The sequence below is a fragment of the Pomacea canaliculata genome, linkage group LG8 (genome assembly GCF_003073045.1).
Source record: "Pomacea canaliculata isolate SZHN2017 linkage group LG8, ASM307304v1, whole genome shotgun sequence".
In the NCBI taxonomy this organism is placed as follows: domain Eukaryota; kingdom Metazoa; phylum Mollusca; class Gastropoda; order Architaenioglossa; family Ampullariidae; genus Pomacea; species Pomacea canaliculata.
Genome location: NC_037597.1, coordinates 6,216,173 through 6,233,393, shown reverse-complemented (window position 1 = coordinate 6,233,393; position 17,221 = coordinate 6,216,173). Strand labels below are relative to the sequence as shown.

Below are 17,221 nucleotides of genomic sequence, written 5' to 3'. Positions count from 1 at the left end.
CTTGACCTTTCAATTCTCACACTATATGCATGGTTGTGCTGTCGGCATTGTAAACCTTCGTACCAAACAGAGAAAACAAAGCAAATCTTCTACGGTTCGAAGGTTCCAGTCTCGTCTTTTTTCGTCAGTCACAGTGTACGGTGTAAAATGTCGACGGTTAACAAAGAAAGTCAGTCTTACACGGGCTTTCACTCTGTTTGATGACAAGAGTCAATTGATTGAAAATGTTACAAGTGGCATGCCTTCAAAAAATGTTTACTTTATAGCAATCTCCATGTAATGTAATATTTAAAAAAAAGCATGACAGTAATAAAACTTGAATTAGTATATTCTGTAAAATGTTAGACTGACTTTATTTTCTGCATTATGATGTATGTATTTGTTTTGTACCATTTTCATTCGGAAATTGGCGAGAAGGAAGGTTCACTAAGCCCACACCCAAGGTGCGTTACTCGGATCAGATGCATGAAATTTCAAAAGTTCCTCCTCAGAGCAGAAAGTAAACTTTAATTATGGGTAGTTGGAAAAAAATTTCTGTTTACAATTAGATGGAAGCATATTAATCACAATCTTTTAGATGCATATTTAAAAACATTATTTTGGGGCGCCCATTTAATACCACTACACATTTATAGAAGTCTAGGTAATTGAAAGCTCGTCAAGAGATTTTGAGATAATGGTTGTACAAATCATTTATAAATTATTTGTCGGCTTATTATTTATCTTAGCTTATTCAGAATAAAAACCATATAGATTGTCTTTAAAAGATGAATGCAGGAAAGAAGTTTCTTCCTCCTCCCACATTAGTTTTATTTCTTGCGACTCGATTGTTCTGTTAAGCAAAAAGATTCGCAATTTTCAGTGAAATAATGCTGATTTCAAATTTCTTTTAAATCTCGTTTCATAAAGCAATTCATCATACAGTTTGTTAGTATATTACTGTATTATAGTGGTTAGCACATTTAAGACAACCTGTGCACAGATGCAGTCGTGATCGTTTTCATTGAGAAATATTAGCTTAATATTGTGAGGCTCAAAGTTCATCCCAGGCACGATTCCAGTTCCACGAGAGAGGCATCCTGAGGTCACACACGGAGTTCGGTTCTCAGCTTGATAGGTTTCTTGGGTGAAGTGAGTCCAGCTGTCACAAACTCGATCTTGTCCTGGACCATAACAGGGACAAAGGATCAATGCAGTTTATTTCATTATTTCATAAAGATTGATGCTTCTATCAGTTCACCACACTGCTGTACAATAACAGTTTGGTCTTTACAGTAATTAGCCACATAATAACAAACACTTACCGGCGTGTCTTCTTCACACGGAAGAAACCGGAAGTGACGCAGGATGCGCACGGCAGCGAACTTGATTTCCAGAAGCGCCAGACGCATGCCGATACACTGACGTGGACCGTAGCCAAAGGCCAGCTCCGAGAGGATGCTGGGTAGCTTGGAGCTTTCCGCCTCGCTAAACCTGAATAAATAATGAAACATTTTTTGCATCCTTTAACGGTATGTTCAAGATAATGATTGTGCTTTCCTAAATTGTTGTCTACAATGTCTATTTACTCCTTAAATGGTAAACTTTATTACTCACCTTAAGTAATTTATTCAGGTGTATCTCTGTGTACATCTGAGATTGTGTAAAGTTACCTTTCAGGCCAGAATTTCTCCGGGTCGTCGAAGTAGTCTGGGTCGTGCATGATGCTGTAGATGGGGATATACACACCGACACCAGCAGGAATGGTCACCCCTTTGATGGTTCTTGAATGCAAAGCTTGTCTGTGGATCCTGTTTTAGGAAGACGAAGTTGAGTCTACGAACTCAAGTCGAATGTCGCATCGAAATATTTATGTCCATTATCATCCCCTCTCCAAAAACAAGCATTTATTTTTAAAATAAACACTTCGACTACAGTGATACTAATGAGTAACGGATGGTTATTACAATGACAGTCGGAGCCGACAACATTACAATGTAAGACAACTCACAATGCCACAGGTGGGAAGAGCCGGAGTGTCTCGTGGATGACGTTGTCCAGGTACTTCAGTCTGCCCACGTTGTCGTAGGTGGGGTCCTCCTGGGTACATGGGTATTGTAACGGAAATTATGAGACACTAGATAGACACTGAGTGAAGACTGTGAGGTCAGATAATAAATAGTTCCTTTGTCGGTTTATTTATTAACTAATCGACAGAATAATCGTCATCTACCCAGATACCTCTAACATCCCTGTACTGAGTGTTCTTGAGGCTGACGTGACGTTAAGGACTCACATCGCCCAGCTCGTCTCTCATCTCCTCGTATACTCGCTGCTGAACGTCCTGGTTCTTGGCCAGGTTGTAGGTCAGGTACTGCAGGGTGGTGGCCGTTGTCTCGTACCCGGCGATCAGGATGATAACACCTTGAGCAGCAACCTCCTCCCTCGTCATACCTGGGGTTAAAGGGCATGGATGCTTACAATATGCCGTTGGAAAAATTGTGGTTTGTTATTAACACGTATGACAAAAGGTAACTGCATGGAAACGAGATAAAAGTTCATTACTCACGTTTCTGACCTACCTCCAACCCAGTGTCCTCGGCATTGACTAGCAGCTGTAGCAAGTCTGTGCGCTGTTGACACGGAAACACACACCACACGCATATCACACACACGCACACACACACTGTAAACCAGTGTATGCATGCTTTTATCCATATTCTTTGAAAGCCATTATAAAGCTTTTCATCCTGTCCCTATATTGTTCGCACCTCGTAAATTAATTCATTTTTAGAGATAAGAAATGTTCTACACACTCATACATTTTTTATAGCGGCGTACCGCTGCCACAGAGGTTTTAAACATCATCTACACAGTTTAGAGGTCACTGACCTTTTCATCGCCTATCACTTGTCGTCTTTCGTCGACCATCCTGTACACGGAATGGACAAGAAAGTCAGCCTCTTCGCCAGTGGAAATGCCTTTGCCCAGTGTCCTTATGAGTGGAGTCAGGAATGGAAACATCGCTGTAAAATATCATTCTCTAAAGTAAGGCGAGAATATTTCTTCTTATTGATACAGTTTCTGACTAATGTGTTCATGGAGAGACCAACAAACAAAGAAAGTGATCTTTAAATGAAAATGTGATACTTGTATATATTACTCTGTTTCATTAAAAACTAAGAAAAAAAAAAGCAACAAATTGTCTGTCTGCAAGGTCCACTTTCTCCATTCTATTCTCCGTCTTTCTTCTGCTATGTTTTTGATTTATATCAGTTTGCAACCCCCACACTTTTAACTGCTTGACACATGCTGAAGTTCTTTTGAAGCATGTTTTTGTTAAATAAGTTCAATTTATTCCGTCTACAAGATATTTCTTTCACTTGCCTACGATTGTGAGCAGTCTTCCGCTGTTTCCTGTCATTTTACGGAACATGTACTGACAACTCTGGACGAAGGGCTCTGCCGGTTGTGTCTGGGAGTTGGTCTCCAGTCCGAATGCCGTCCCCGCAACCACGTCCATGGTGAAGGCGCCAAAGACACTGAAAGAACAGATGTCAGACTGACCAACGCTTGTGTCGGACGTTTCCCTATAAGTAGGAATATTAAGTTTCCTAATTGGAAAATACTTTCAGGTATGTTCTTCAGGTATGTTGAAACAAGGCCCACTTTTGCTAAGTGAAATAGCGGTGTGACATTAAACAATTAATTAGGTATCTTAGAGCATTTTACATATTTTTTTTTTTACAAAACACTGTTGTTTTTTTTTACACATTCCTTGTTATGTTTTCTCAATTACCCATATCATCTCGGTATCTTTTCTTTATACAGTCCGTAAGGACGCTAAATAATTTAGAACAGTCTATTCAAAACTTCACTGGACGATGACTGTATGTGTGATTGTGAATGTGCTGTTTGTGGTGCAGTTAATCTACAAGATACCTCTCCGTCCACTGTTATCATTAGAAAACATTACTTGGCCAAGTGCAGCACCCAAAGTAAACTTACTCCTTGATGTCAATGACTTCTTGGCGCCTCGTTAATTCTTGGATATTGTCCTTCAGAATGTTAGCACATCGGTCTATTAGGTGACTCATCTGTTTTGAAGAGAGATATAATATATATAAAACCACACGTTAATGGCCTGACAGTCGCAACAAATTAGAAACCGGAAAAATAAAATTGAATGTTGGTAAATCTTCTTTTAACTTGAAAAGTCAAATTTAACATATCAAAAAGTTAAGCAGAGTATTCGCGAAAATGTCGTAAATGTTGGAGATATTGTATTTTAAAAAATCTGAAAGTTCTTTTATTTGTCTAATAACGTAATTTTAATATATATATACACTTACATTCTTCAACTTGCCGGAAGTAAACGTAGGTGTCATCAGCCTACGAAGACGCTTCCACGTTGAACCTCCGGTGAAAAATAGTCCTTTGTCTGCTATAGGTGGGCGGAGTTTAGCAATAAACTAGAAAAACCCACCAAATGCTGCAGTACATGATGAATAATACTAGTACTGTCTACATAAAAGGAAATACATTTTATACTTAGTTGTTGTGTTTATATCATTCATTATTTTTTTCACACATTAACACACTGCACGTTGTTAACCATTTTATACGCAATCATATGAAGACAAACTTGCCAGCGATGAGCAAAAAAAAAAACCACTTACGAATCTGTCGGCAAAATTGTTGAAGTCCTTGACCAGTATTTCTTTCAGTATGTCAAGATCACTGATGACAACCATGGGCTTAGATACGTAAAAGATTCTGAAATGGAAAATGTCTTTAACATCTCGTAGCTATAGAACATACTAAAGTGATTTAATATCATGTATTTGTTTGTTTTTATTTACAGCGCAATAGTTATAATGCTGCCACTTACCCATACACTTGACCAAATTGTTTTCTCCATTCTGTTAGTGCATAAAGAAAACCCTGTAATGAAAACAAACCTGTAATTTATTGTCATACGAAGTCTCTTTGTTTCTTACTTTCTTACCTTGGAAATGGGGGAAATGGTCTTGGTGGCCAAACGTTTAAGAACGATGTGCCCTCTTTTTATTCTGTTCTTATTGCATTTTGTATTTGTATCTCGCTGTCTTTTCTCACTGTTTTTGTCTGTCCTTCCAGTTGCAAATATGCAAACTTTTTTCTAAATTTTAAAATCTGTTAAACAATGTGCGACAGAGTCAACTAAAAATTACAGTCACTTTTGTTCTCACAGCTCACTTTTTAAAAATAGAATCAATGGTAGTATACTACAGTTACCTTTTTCTCAAACTCCCTTGCATTTCCGAAGAAGGGTAGAGGTTTGGGGCCAGGTATTCCCAGACTCGTAAACAATCCATGGTTCCATGTCGTGTACCTGAAACACCGTAAAATCGAAAATTGTACAAGTGAGCTCTGCTCATGCACAGGTGAATATCGTCATGAGCAAAGCAAACAAGCAAGTCTATACCAGTTTCAACAGTGTGGAATACGTTGGTTCCTGGCAACTTTGCACATCCTATCATTTATTCTTGAAGCAGACGAAGACCTCTCAACTGTAGATATACAGAGAACGACTGCACAGAATTCCAGACATTTTCCCTCTCTCTAAAATTCTCTTATTCAACACCTCGAGGATTGGTAAGTCCAACGAGCGAAGAAATAAGTCAAGAAACTGACTCATGAAAACAAAGATCTGGAAAAGACTAGGACTGATGACCAACAGCTGAAAGGTATTGTCGATGAAGCTAAGCTTTTCTCGATAATAACACAATAAGATGTGATGATCTCCACAATACTCGAGATGAATAAAAAGAATGATTAAAGTTTAAGACTTACTATAGCAGCACTACTCATTTTTCTGTGTTCGAGATTGTCCAAGTGTTAGGGTGGTTATGGCGCAGCGGCTTTAGTGAGAACGGGTGTCGTGGGTTCGTATCTCGGCTCCGATTTACCTCTCTCTGAATGTTGATTATATGTTTATTTCTCCTGTTTCCTTCACCATCCTCTCCGACAGTGTCATGAGATTAGATTTCTAAATTGTTGCGATGCATTGTGACCCTTATGTAACCCTGATATAGTCCTACACTTGAGTCCACTTGATTGTAAGCTCGTGATATATTTTAATAACTGATAAGCGGCAAAACAATTTTTTCCCTATATCTACCGGTTTTTCACCAACTACCGACTATCTCACCAGCACTGCATTTCGACTTTTTTTTTTACAACCATTTACACCGAGATAAACAATAGCTGTGACGTAGACAGTGTATTCAGTTTTACACATGGCTGGGTATGTGTGTGAGCGAGTGTTCGTGTTATATTTATAGTCAGAAAAAAATAAGGTGAAGGAGAGTTCAGACATAACATCACAATGTTTGTGTTTGTCCCTCTTGGCGTGGCTATGGCGTGAGACGTGTGACAACAGTACACAAATTTCATATTATTAGACATGAACACCTAGGGGTTCCTCCCTTGTATTACAGTATTTTCCTCCATATCTTGTTCTATTTTCTAGTTTTTATGACTTTTTTATTTCTTTTTCTGTCCTCTATGTGTGACACTACCTTAATCATGCTTCTAGTCATGCATACTGCTGTGACATTTATGTCATTAAGATCTTGTACACATAATTTTTATTAATAACATGTATAACTGCAACGTGTTTGTGTGTTTGCATGTAGTTTTTATGTAGCTGGGTATGTGTTTGTGTGGGTGCTCAATCACTTTGAACACAGTGAATAATAATAATAATAATGACGAGCGAATGTGTAGCATTTAACAAAAAAAAAAAAAAAAAAAAAACCCACCAAAAACACAAAAACCAAACTTTTTTGAAATGCGAGAAGACAGCTCTAAGATGGAAAACATGTGTACATGTACTTACACATAGAGTGTCAGCACTAGTATGATGAGCAACATCAGCCACACAGGAACATCCACGAGCCCCAGTACGTCCATGTTGAGGAGAGAGACCCACAAGACTGTGTTACACGGGTACAGTCGGTAGTCACGCGCCAATCACTCGGGGTAGAGTGCAGTTGCAGTGACATGACCCTGGGTTTGACATGACCCTTGGTTGAACTCGGGTGCAGATGACGAAGCGGTCTAGAGGTGACTGGTGGTTGTGTCGTTTGTATGTCCTCGTAATCCCAGTGTCACAGCTCATGCTTCTCTTCCCCTGTTGGTGTCGTCGTCAGGTAACACAACGGTAACACCTGTGACATCACAACACAGTGAGGATTAGCTCTCCTGGGTTCTGTCAAGGTCAGGTCATGAAGAGGGGCGACGGGGGTAGACTAGCCCCTATATTTTTCCTTTCCGTCTTTTATTGTGTAGCATTTTTGTATTAGCAAAATTAGTATAGCATTATTGTATATTTTTGTCATTTTCACCCCCTTTTGCCACGTCAATCACCCTTTCCACCTCGTGCGCGTTTGTGTATTTAGATTCCCCCATCATCTTAAATGTAAAAAAAATTCTATGGTGTTATCAGGTGGTATCATTGATTGTGACATAGTTATGGCTGCTGGACCAGTTTTCATTAAATACAGATTTCTAGTTTTTTTGTTTGTTTCTTTGTTTTCTAAGCCCACTCGGATTTCCATGATGCAGTGATTGCGATAAAAGTAGTTATGCATAATTATGTGCGCTACAGTGTGATATGCATAGCATCGTATAGTAGTGTATGTGGGGGTCAGCCATGTTTCTGCGCAGATCACTTTTGCTTACAGGGGGAGCACGTGGCTCATTTTCTTGTTCCTCTTAAAACTAGAAAATATTGTCAGGTTTGTTACCAGAAGCTAGGTAAGGAGGGTAAAGATGGCAAGTTCCAGAGGGCTAGGACTGGGAGTGCAAACAGTGTGAGAAGGCCCTCTGTGTGCATCTCTGCATGGAGACCTACCATACAATGCAGGATTTCTAACCGCTAAAACCCAGTGTAAATAAGTGTACATGGTTAAACAGTTATAGTAATTTTAGAGGAAGTTATATCATGTGTTTTAATAGTTTTTTCCCAAGTGTTGCAGGTGCATCTTCTGGATGGAGGAGACAATACAGAGGTGGTCCTCCTCCATGACATTGCCTATGGCTCTTCATTGCACAATGTGTCTGGCAGCCTGTGTGATATTGAAGGGGATGCCTTAGAAATGCCCTGACACCTCATGGAAATGCAGCTGTGGTACTTTAGTTCTAGCCAGGTTACTTTGGGTGGTGCTGGGTTAGCAATCTGTCCAAGTGTTTATGTATTTACATCACATCTTAATAATAATAATAATAATAATAATAATAATAATAATAATAATAATAATAATAATAATAATATTTAAATAATTTGTTTTGATATTCCTAATCTTTGCACAGTAGTCAAGAAAATTAGCTGTTAATAAACATTTCATTGAAGCAAACGGATGGACTCCTCTGCGGTTTGAAAGTCTTCCTCTCGTGTTCTTTCGTCCATCATCCTGTACAGTGTACACAGTTGAACACTAAAGTCAGTCTTGATCAGTTTGATCACATGAGTCAATTGATTGTAGCTTGACAAACAGCACACAATGTGTGTGTAAACCAAGTTATTATGTCATACATGCAAATTTTATTCTTTGAAAACCATTTGGATAGCTTTTCCTTTAATTCATATATTGTTTGTATCTCATAAAACAGCTTTTTAAAGATGTAAAACTTAATAATAACAACAACAATAATAATAACAATAGCAGCAGCAACAACAACAACAAACAACAACAACAACAACAACAACAACAACAACAACAACAACAACAACAACAACAACAACCGTCTTCTGCTTCTTGTTACAAAAATGTTTTTGGTTTTCTTTCATCATGTAAATATTAGCTTTGAATTGTTTTTTCAGGAATGGCGGAGTTCAAAGGTCGGCAAAACGTTACTCGACCAAAAGTCTGGCCGCTCAAAAGTGGTTGAGTTCTCCTTAGTTCAGGAAGCAAAATTTCAGCTGGGGCTAAAGTGTTTTTCTATTTCTGCTTACTGTTAAATAATGGATGATATAATCAAATCGTAATATCTTGTTCTTTTTTGTTATAACGATGGGATTTCTCTCAATTTTTAGATATTTTTTTTTAACAAAACACTATTTAATACCTCAAAACAACTACCCATTTGTAATGTCTACGTATCTGAAAGCTCACTGAGAGATAGATGCAAGTTTTGCTTCACTTTCAGATACTGTTTGTACAAATCATTCATGAATGAGACCTATTTGTCCCCTCATTTTTCATTACATCATTTAGAATAACAGCCACATACAATGTCTTTAAAAGTTGAATGCAGGAAGCATGTTCCTTCCACCCTACATGAATTTTATGTCTTGCGACTAAGCAACTACTCTGTTAAAAAATAAAAGGAACCTTAGTTGTAACAAGTGTGTTTTTTTATCATTTAAGATTTTCAAGTTTGAGTGAAATGCGATTGGGAGCTTCTCTGAAATCTTGGTTCTTACACGTGTTCAGTATGTTATCATCACTGTATTACAGGTATACTGGATAGTACACTAGATACAAAGATTATAAATCAAGCAGTACACAAACACTGTTGACATCGCTTTCCTTGAGAGCAAACATTTGAACTCAATAGTGTGAGGCACACAGTTCATCCCAGGCACGGTTCCAGTTCCTCGACAGAGGCATCCTGATGTCACTCACGGAGTTCTGTTCTCAGCTTGATAGGTTTCGTGGGTGAAGTGAGTCCAGATGCTGCAAATTCGATCTTGTCCTGGACCACCACAAGGCAAAACATTAGAGATGAATGCAGTTCTATGTATGTATGTGTTTTATGCTTCCTAATAACAGTTTACTTTCATGATGACTGATGCTTCTACCACCGAACTATACTGACATTTATAAAAACTCTAGAGTCTTTACAGTAATTACACACGATACACTTACCGGCGTGTCTTCACACGGAAGAAACCGGAAGTGACGCAGGATGCGCACGGCAGCGAACTTGATTTCTAGAAGTGCCAGACGCATGCCGATACACTGACGTGGACCGTAGCCAAAGGCCAGCTCCGAGAGGATGCTGGGTAGCTTGGAGCTTTCTGCCTCGCTAAACCTGTCAAATAAGAAATAAATGATGACAAATTATCTTTTTTTACATCCTTTAACGGCATATATTCAAGATCACATCCTGTGCCTTTAAAATAATTGCTGTCTACAATGTCTATTTACTGCTAAAATGGTGAACTTTATAAACTCATTTTTATCTATAAAGTGAATTTATTCGGGTGTGTCTCTGTGTACACCTGAGAGAAGTTACCTTTCAGGCCAGAATTTCTCCGGTTCGTCGAAGTAGTCAGGGTCGTGCATGATGCTGTAGATGGGAATAGTTACACCGACACCAGCAGGAATGGTCACCCCTTTGATGGTTCTTGACTCTAATGCTTGTCTGGTGATCCTGTTTTGAGCAGACGAAGGTTAGTCTGGGAATTAAATGTAGAGTATCAGCGCCACAGCTTTTTTCTGATTTCCAATGCATTGCAAACAACAATAATAATTAGCCTTCTTGTATCTGACATCAAGTGTGGGAACTAAAAAAAAAGCCAAGGTACTTTTTAGGAATAAATATTCACCAAGATCCATATATTTAGGACATACAAAGAGAAAATGAATCTCAGTGTCAGCTGTGTCAGGACAAAAGACGCAGAACTGAGAGGATTCATAGGGCAGACAACTCACAATGCCGCAGGTGGGAAGAGCCGGAGTGTCTCGTGGATGGCGTTGTCCAGGTACTTCAGTCTGCCCACGTTGTCGTAGGTGGGGTCCTCCTGGGCACATGGGTATTGTAATAGAGATTATGAGACACTAGATGGACACTGAGTGAAGACTGAGAAGTCAGATAATAAATAGTTCTTTTGTGGTTTATTTATTAACTAATCGACAGAATAATCGTCATCTACCCAGATACCTCTAACAGTCGTGTACTAAGTGTTATCGAGGCTGACGTGACGTTAAGGACTCACATCGCCCAGCTCGTCTCTCATCTCCTCGTACACTCGCTGCTGAACGTCCTGGTTCATGGCCAGGTTGTAGGTCAGGTACTGCAGGGTGGAGGCCGTTGACTCGTAGCCGGCGATCAGGATGATAAAGCCTTGACCCGCAACCTCCTCTCTCGTCATACCTGGGGTTAAAGGGCATGGCCGATTAGAACACATCCTCCGATAAATGGTGGGTTGATAGTTAATAACACGTGTTACAACAGTATGGAAACGAGACATTACTTTTATAAACATAGGGAGGTAATTTTCGTGTAGTATTCACAAGTTCCTTGAAGATGAAGTTCAACAGGAACAATTACCCGTTCATTTTGTTTGAGTTGAGTTGAGTTGAGTCAGAGTTGCTAACCGTAGATGTACTTGTAATGTTCATGTACTCACGTTTCTGACCGACGTCCAATCCAGTGTCCTCGGCATTGACTAGCAGCTGTAGGAAGTCTGTGCGCTGTTGACATGGAAACACACACACACTGTAAAGCAGGGTCATATAGTCATACAGTGCTTTTGTCCTTATTCTTTTTAGAGCCATTTTCTGAGCTTTTCCTTCGGTTCCTCTATTGTTAGGGTCTCACTAAATTACTGCCAAACATGCAGCATTTCTTTCACATGTAAATTTTGTGCTAGCTTTGTAACAGTCCAACAGAATGACAAACGAACAATTGCTTGCGTAACTGAGAGGTCACTGACCTTTTCGTCACCTATTGCTTGTCGTCTTTCGTCGACCATCCTGTACACGGAGTTGACGAGAAAGTCAGACTCTTCTCCCGTGAAGAAGCCTTTGCCCAGTGCCATTATGAGTGGACTCAAGAACGGGAACAGTCCTGTAAAATATTCTCCAAACTAAGGTGAAGGTCCATTCGTGTTTCTGTATACGTATTATTACAGTTCCAGACTAATGAGTTATTGGAGAGACTAAGAATTCTCCATTTTGAAAGTATTTACTACTGGTAGACTTCCTACTCCTTGCCCTCACCCAAATAGTAAATCATAGCTTGTCCTCTGCTATCTTCCAAACTACATTTAAAACAGTCTCAGTGAAACCATCCTACCCTCGACATGAACGTATTATATAATTACCGTCCAGTCTCAAACTTGAAATTTCTTTCCAAAATCATTGAGAAACCCTGGAACCCTCAAGCAGCGTCTATCCTAACTCTGAAAATTTGATTTCTTAATCACAGTCTGCTTGTTGCCCTGATCTCAGCACTGAGCTTGTCCTGCTGAGGGTGACAAACGACATTTTGTCTCCTCTGATTAGAGGTGGCATCTCATTTCTCACCATGTTAGACCTGTCTACTGTCTTTGATACTCACTCATAGACTCAGTACTCTCTATGTCATCTCAGGTTCCACACTCGATTGGTTTCAGTGATCTCTCTCAGATAGAACTCAGTCAGTAATAGTTGATGGCTACGTGTATTCACCAGTCTCTACATGACCAGGAGTCCTCCAAGCTTCTGTACTTGGTTCTATCCTCTTTATAATGTACATGAAGCCACCTACTACTCTAATTCAATCTCACTTTATATCTGATCAGTCCTTTCATGACGACACTGAGATGTATACCAGGTTTTCATCATAGGTCTGCGCAGAGAGTGCGATATATCTTTCAAATCTGTTTTTGTTATAGAAATAAAATGCATTTGGTCTTCAAGATGCCTTTTGCACTTACCTGCGATTGTCAGCCATCTGTTTCTGTTTCCTGACAATTTGTAGAACATGTTCTTACAACACTGAACGAAGGGCTCGGCAGGTTGTGTCTGGGAGTTGGTCTCCAGTCCGAATGCCGTCCCCGTGATGACGTCCATGGTGAAGGCGCCAAAGACACTGAAAGAACAGATGTAAGACTGACCAACGACTTGTGACGGACGTGTCCCTATAAGTTTTCAATGCGAGATGTCAATGTGTAGTCGGGCAGTCTTATGGATGCTCGTAAGTTTTGTGTAGTACCACAACTTAACAAACAGAAGCACTTGGTCTGTGTTCACACAATCTGGAACTGGGACTTTACCTATCAGAGGGACCACCCCTGGCATACAATGTCTTGGACGAGCAAGTCATACTTTTGAGACGGTTTTTTTTTTTCGGAGGAAAGGGTCAGTCTAGTGGGATGTTCTCTCTATTTTCTGTGACCCTTGGAAAACATCACATGGTCTAGAGCAGGGGTGGGCAATTATTTTTCCCAAGGGGCCACATGAGAAATTGGGATGGTTTTAGAGGGCCGGACTAATATAATCTTAACTCAGTTTTACCCAATACTGTATATATATAGTATATATACGGGCGGGCGGGCCAGTCAGAGACAGGAGGCGGGCCGGCCTTTGCCCAGGTCTGGTCTATAGAATGCTAGACTGCAAGCAATGATACAAGTTGTAGACTAATCAAGCATTTCTCACAAAAATAGGTTGCAATATTGTGTTATTATTGTTGTTTGCTCCACTTCTTTGGGGCAATGGCCCTCAAATCTCAAATAACCTATCCACCAATCAATCAATTAATAAATCAATCAATTGATTAAATACAAAACTAGGCGATACGCATAAAATACTAGAATATCTAGTGAATGTGTAATGTTGCACAGTGCAGTATGTTTTTTGGATACTTCTATTCTGAGAAGCAAACATCACGTGTTCATATTGTGGTTTCCTTTTTCTCCATGTTGCGTCATTTAAGAAAGCTTTCAGCGCTGAGTTGTTTTTAAGTTAAATCATATTGCTTCACACTTTCCTGTCAAACAATTTTTTTCTTTAATTTCAAAAAAATGTCGGATATGACAAGGAGAAGAGAATTGCATGTTCGCGCACTCGGTCTAGCGCAAACCAACATTTAACAAGAAAGATGGGGGGAAAAATCTCGGAAGCTATTAAAATGCAAACGTACCACATTTTTGTGCCTCAAGTACATGCCACTTTGAGATCACTCACAGTTTTCTATGGTGACAAGGGAGGAGACTGAGTCTGTTTAGAGTTGTCCTCCCCTTGCGCTTTTAACGAATCAATAATTTGGAAAAGACATAATCAAGGGGCGCTATCCAGCAATTCACAAGCTCTTGCTTGCTAATCTGTCTCCACACCCCCTCTCTTTATCTAACGGTCCAGCTTCACCATGGCTCATTTCGCTTGCAGACGTGAGGGATAATTGCGAACATGGTGTCGTCGTCCACTCTTTTGTTGAGAAACACAGAAATACAGCCCGGCGTTTGCATCTGGAGACAGAGCAGGAACATGATGTTGGTTTGAACTGAGCCGACGAGCCAGGGGGATGAGGGGAAGCTGAAGCTGGGGACAGCGATGAGGTTCTTGCAAATAATGCCAGAACAAATGAACGTGAACACTGGGACAGACTGTCACTTCGGGCATAAAGAGTCTCAGAGACAATGTTGCTGGGTGGGAAAATGTGTCTTTTACACAATGGCATTTTTCTCTTTTCGTTTAATGCGATATTCTACACCAAAATAAACCATAAAGGTAGTTATTGTGCACACCTTGGTGTTCATGCTGCATAATCAGGAAGAAAAGAGCTTAATAAGCTGTGACTAGGGTTACATAAGCTGTAACTAAAAGGGTGGACAAGTTTTGACAAATGAATTAATTGATGCAGCGTTAAGATTTCATGGGAGTAAGTGACTAAGTGAGTAATTCAAATAAAAAGGAGTCCGTGTGTCTGAAAGAGAAATATAGAAACAGTGAGTACAGGAATATGAATTATATGAACCATGCTTAGTAGTTAAGACAAGAATCCTAGAGACTGTAGATTTAGATTTTCTTGAGATTTTGTTGTATTCAAAAGTACTGAGCAGTGGGAATAATATAAAATATAAATAATAAATAATATAAAAGAAATAAAAGAATGAACACAGAAAGAAAGTTTTATTTGTAAGGTTCTACTTTCAAACTTGTAAAAAAAACTTGGCGAAACAAAGATTCGTAGGCGCAGGGAAACGATTCAAGGGAAGCAACCTCATTTAAGCGCTGAAGACGTACAGAGTGCTCTCAATATTCGAGTGCGTTGAGATTCCTAAGAGAGGCCCTACATATTTAAAAGTGTTGACTATCTCGATTACGTCTCCATAGATGTTTATTCCTTGTTACTCTCTGAGGAGCACAGGCCGCAGTCACCATAGATACTACTTTCGATTGCATGAGGTTTGTCCCAACATCGAATATCCTTTCTTTTGTCTTTGAGACTTTCAAGTTAAGGAAATGTTTGTTGTCTCAGTGTACAACGTCAAAAAAGATCACAATAAAACAATAATGATTCCTGTCATCAAGAAATGGCGTTGATGTACTCATAGAGGCAACACTTATAACACACAACTCACAGATTGAATTCTCTGAAAGCTGGACTGAGAGATATCGTAGTGAACGAGAAAAAATGCAGAAGAAATCAACAGCAAAGGAGGGGGGAAGGAACAACAGACTTAGGGGAGGAAGTACAACAGCGTCAAGAGAGACGACGGATTTCTTTGTGTGTGAGAGAGAGAAAAAGATTTTTTTAAACCCATCCATCAATACCGTTTCCACACACACATACGGAGTGAAATCCAGGGACGCAACTGTGATAATCACTTCTACGTTCACTACTGGGTTGTTTCCCTCTTTCCAGTTCTATTACTGCTGTGGTCATGGCCGTGTCTAGATGGGTCAGAGACATCAACACAAAAAAAATGGAATTGTTTCATGGACGTTACATAAAATTTAACAAAAGAGCAAAGCAACCAATATTTGTTTATTTCTTAGTAATTTGACAATTGCAGCATTTTTGCTTTTGCTCACAAGCTTTATGGACGCAGCTACAAAATCCTGCCAGCTCCATGAAGGCCAACGATCCCTTGCCCCATCGGTTAACCCCAGGGAAGGGACAGCGAAAAATGTGCTACGATAGTCAAACCATCATCAATAAAGCCATAAAAAAAACTTCCACAGGCGCGTGTAACGTCTGCACATGATGCCAGTGTCATAAGGGGAAAGAACTCATCAATAAGCTCGAACGACACCATTTGGACGGGGGCAGAGGTCAGGCTTTGGGGAGACAACTGCTGACGAAGGCCACAGACAGGGTGCAGTGAGGAGGAAACCACGCTCGAGCATTGCGTAGGCTGTCTCGTACATCTCTTTAAAAGGTAGAAAAAAACAAAAAACTGCAATTGAGAAAGTTACTTAGCTTTTAACGGGAAGCAACTCGTGTACCCTTGCTCACCGAGTTTATCATTTATAGCCTCCCTTTTGTCTCATAAAAAAATAATACCAGACATTTCGACCATTTGCCAGCTCGACCACAGGCAGAGGAAAGGGGGGGGGGGTGGATTGGTGTTTTACGCCATGTCAGCAGCTGAGGCTATATTACGGCAAGGCAGCCAGCCTTGTAAACAGATGCCAGGTGCAGAGAAAGAACAGCGTGCCGGAGACGAGAAATGAACTCAGGGCAGCCAACTTTCACTGTATTGGTGACAGGCGCTAACCTTTGCGCCATCGGACCGCTCCACCACCGGCAGAGACGTTCACACTAATATGTGAAGTATCTGTAAGGTGACTTCCAAATGAAGACTCCATTATTGATCATTAATGTGGCAAATCAATCTTTTGTACATATATTCATTTCTTTTGTGTGCGTGTCGACAGCAAAAAAGACGAAAGGAGGGAAATAGAATGTTTGTAAATGTGTTGGTGTGCTCAAAATCTACAAAAAAGCAATAAGAAAGTAAATCTAAAAGTAAATCTAAAGTAAATGTACGTGTGAATAAGTTCATTCTGTTGTTCAGATACAGGTATTCAAACATTAACACGCTCGAGTTTACTTTATGTTTTTACTTGGAAACACTAAGTACGCTTGCCAGGTTCTCAAAGATTCCAGTCGTAACGATTTAAATATATAGGTAAATACATTATTCAGTATGTAATAACAGGGCTTATTCCAGAGCCCGATACAGATTTTTTCATATCATTTTCTTATTTATTAGCAATGCTTATAGTGTTGTTTCATGCATGGAAGAATTCTTTTGGTGTAGATAGAAACACACACGAACACCCCACCACACCCCACCCACTCCACACACACACCCAAGAATACGGGCACGAAATACACACACGCGCGCGCGCGCACACACACACACATATGCACGCACGCACATGCACTTACCCGCGCACTGTAAAAAGGCTCACTATAGAAATGCAAGAACTTGGCTGCAGTGAAGACGATGGAACTGGGAAACACGCTGTGG

General features: G+C 39.9%; 2 protein-coding genes across 6 annotated transcripts in view; both read right to left on the bottom strand.

Annotated features, from left to right (window-relative positions):
* The window catches only part of LOC112569759 (cytochrome P450 3A5-like), a 73,587-nt gene that overhangs the window by 41,729 nt on the left and 14,637 nt on the right, over positions 1 to 17,221 (bottom strand). Inside the window, exon 5 of the mRNA XM_025247655.1 lies at positions 11,690 to 11,823. Coding sequence (XP_025103440.1) covers positions 11,690 to 11,823 — 134 coding nt within the window. The remainder of the gene's footprint in view (positions 1 to 11,689; positions 11,824 to 17,221) is intronic.
* The window catches only part of LOC112569753 (cytochrome P450 3A29-like), a 33,663-nt gene continuing 16,979 nt past the window's right edge, over positions 538 to 17,221 (bottom strand). For 2 of the 5 annotated variants that reach the window (XM_025247634.1, XM_025247633.1), the window contains exons 2-14: positions 5,257 to 5,353; positions 4,871 to 4,923; positions 4,659 to 4,755; positions 4,332 to 4,451; positions 3,988 to 4,076; positions 3,367 to 3,521; positions 2,872 to 3,005; positions 2,549 to 2,612; positions 2,276 to 2,433; positions 1,991 to 2,079; positions 1,653 to 1,790; positions 1,305 to 1,473; positions 538 to 1,163 (exon numbers count right to left, since the gene is read on the bottom strand). In XM_025247634.1, coding sequence (XP_025103419.1) covers positions 1,086 to 1,163; positions 1,305 to 1,473; positions 1,653 to 1,790; positions 1,991 to 2,079; positions 2,276 to 2,433; positions 2,549 to 2,612; positions 2,872 to 3,005; positions 3,367 to 3,521; positions 3,988 to 4,076; positions 4,332 to 4,451; positions 4,659 to 4,755; positions 4,871 to 4,923; positions 5,257 to 5,353 — 1,441 coding nt within the window. In that variant the 3' untranslated portion in view covers positions 538 to 1,085. Of the gene's footprint in view, positions 1,164 to 1,304; positions 1,474 to 1,652; positions 1,791 to 1,990; positions 2,080 to 2,275; positions 2,434 to 2,548; positions 2,613 to 2,871; positions 3,006 to 3,366; positions 3,522 to 3,987; positions 4,077 to 4,331; positions 4,452 to 4,658; positions 4,756 to 4,870; positions 4,924 to 5,256; positions 5,354 to 6,862; positions 7,188 to 17,221 lie in introns of those variants that run through there. The other 3 variants (XM_025247636.1, XM_025247635.1, XM_025247632.1) reach the window with 2 other exon arrangements.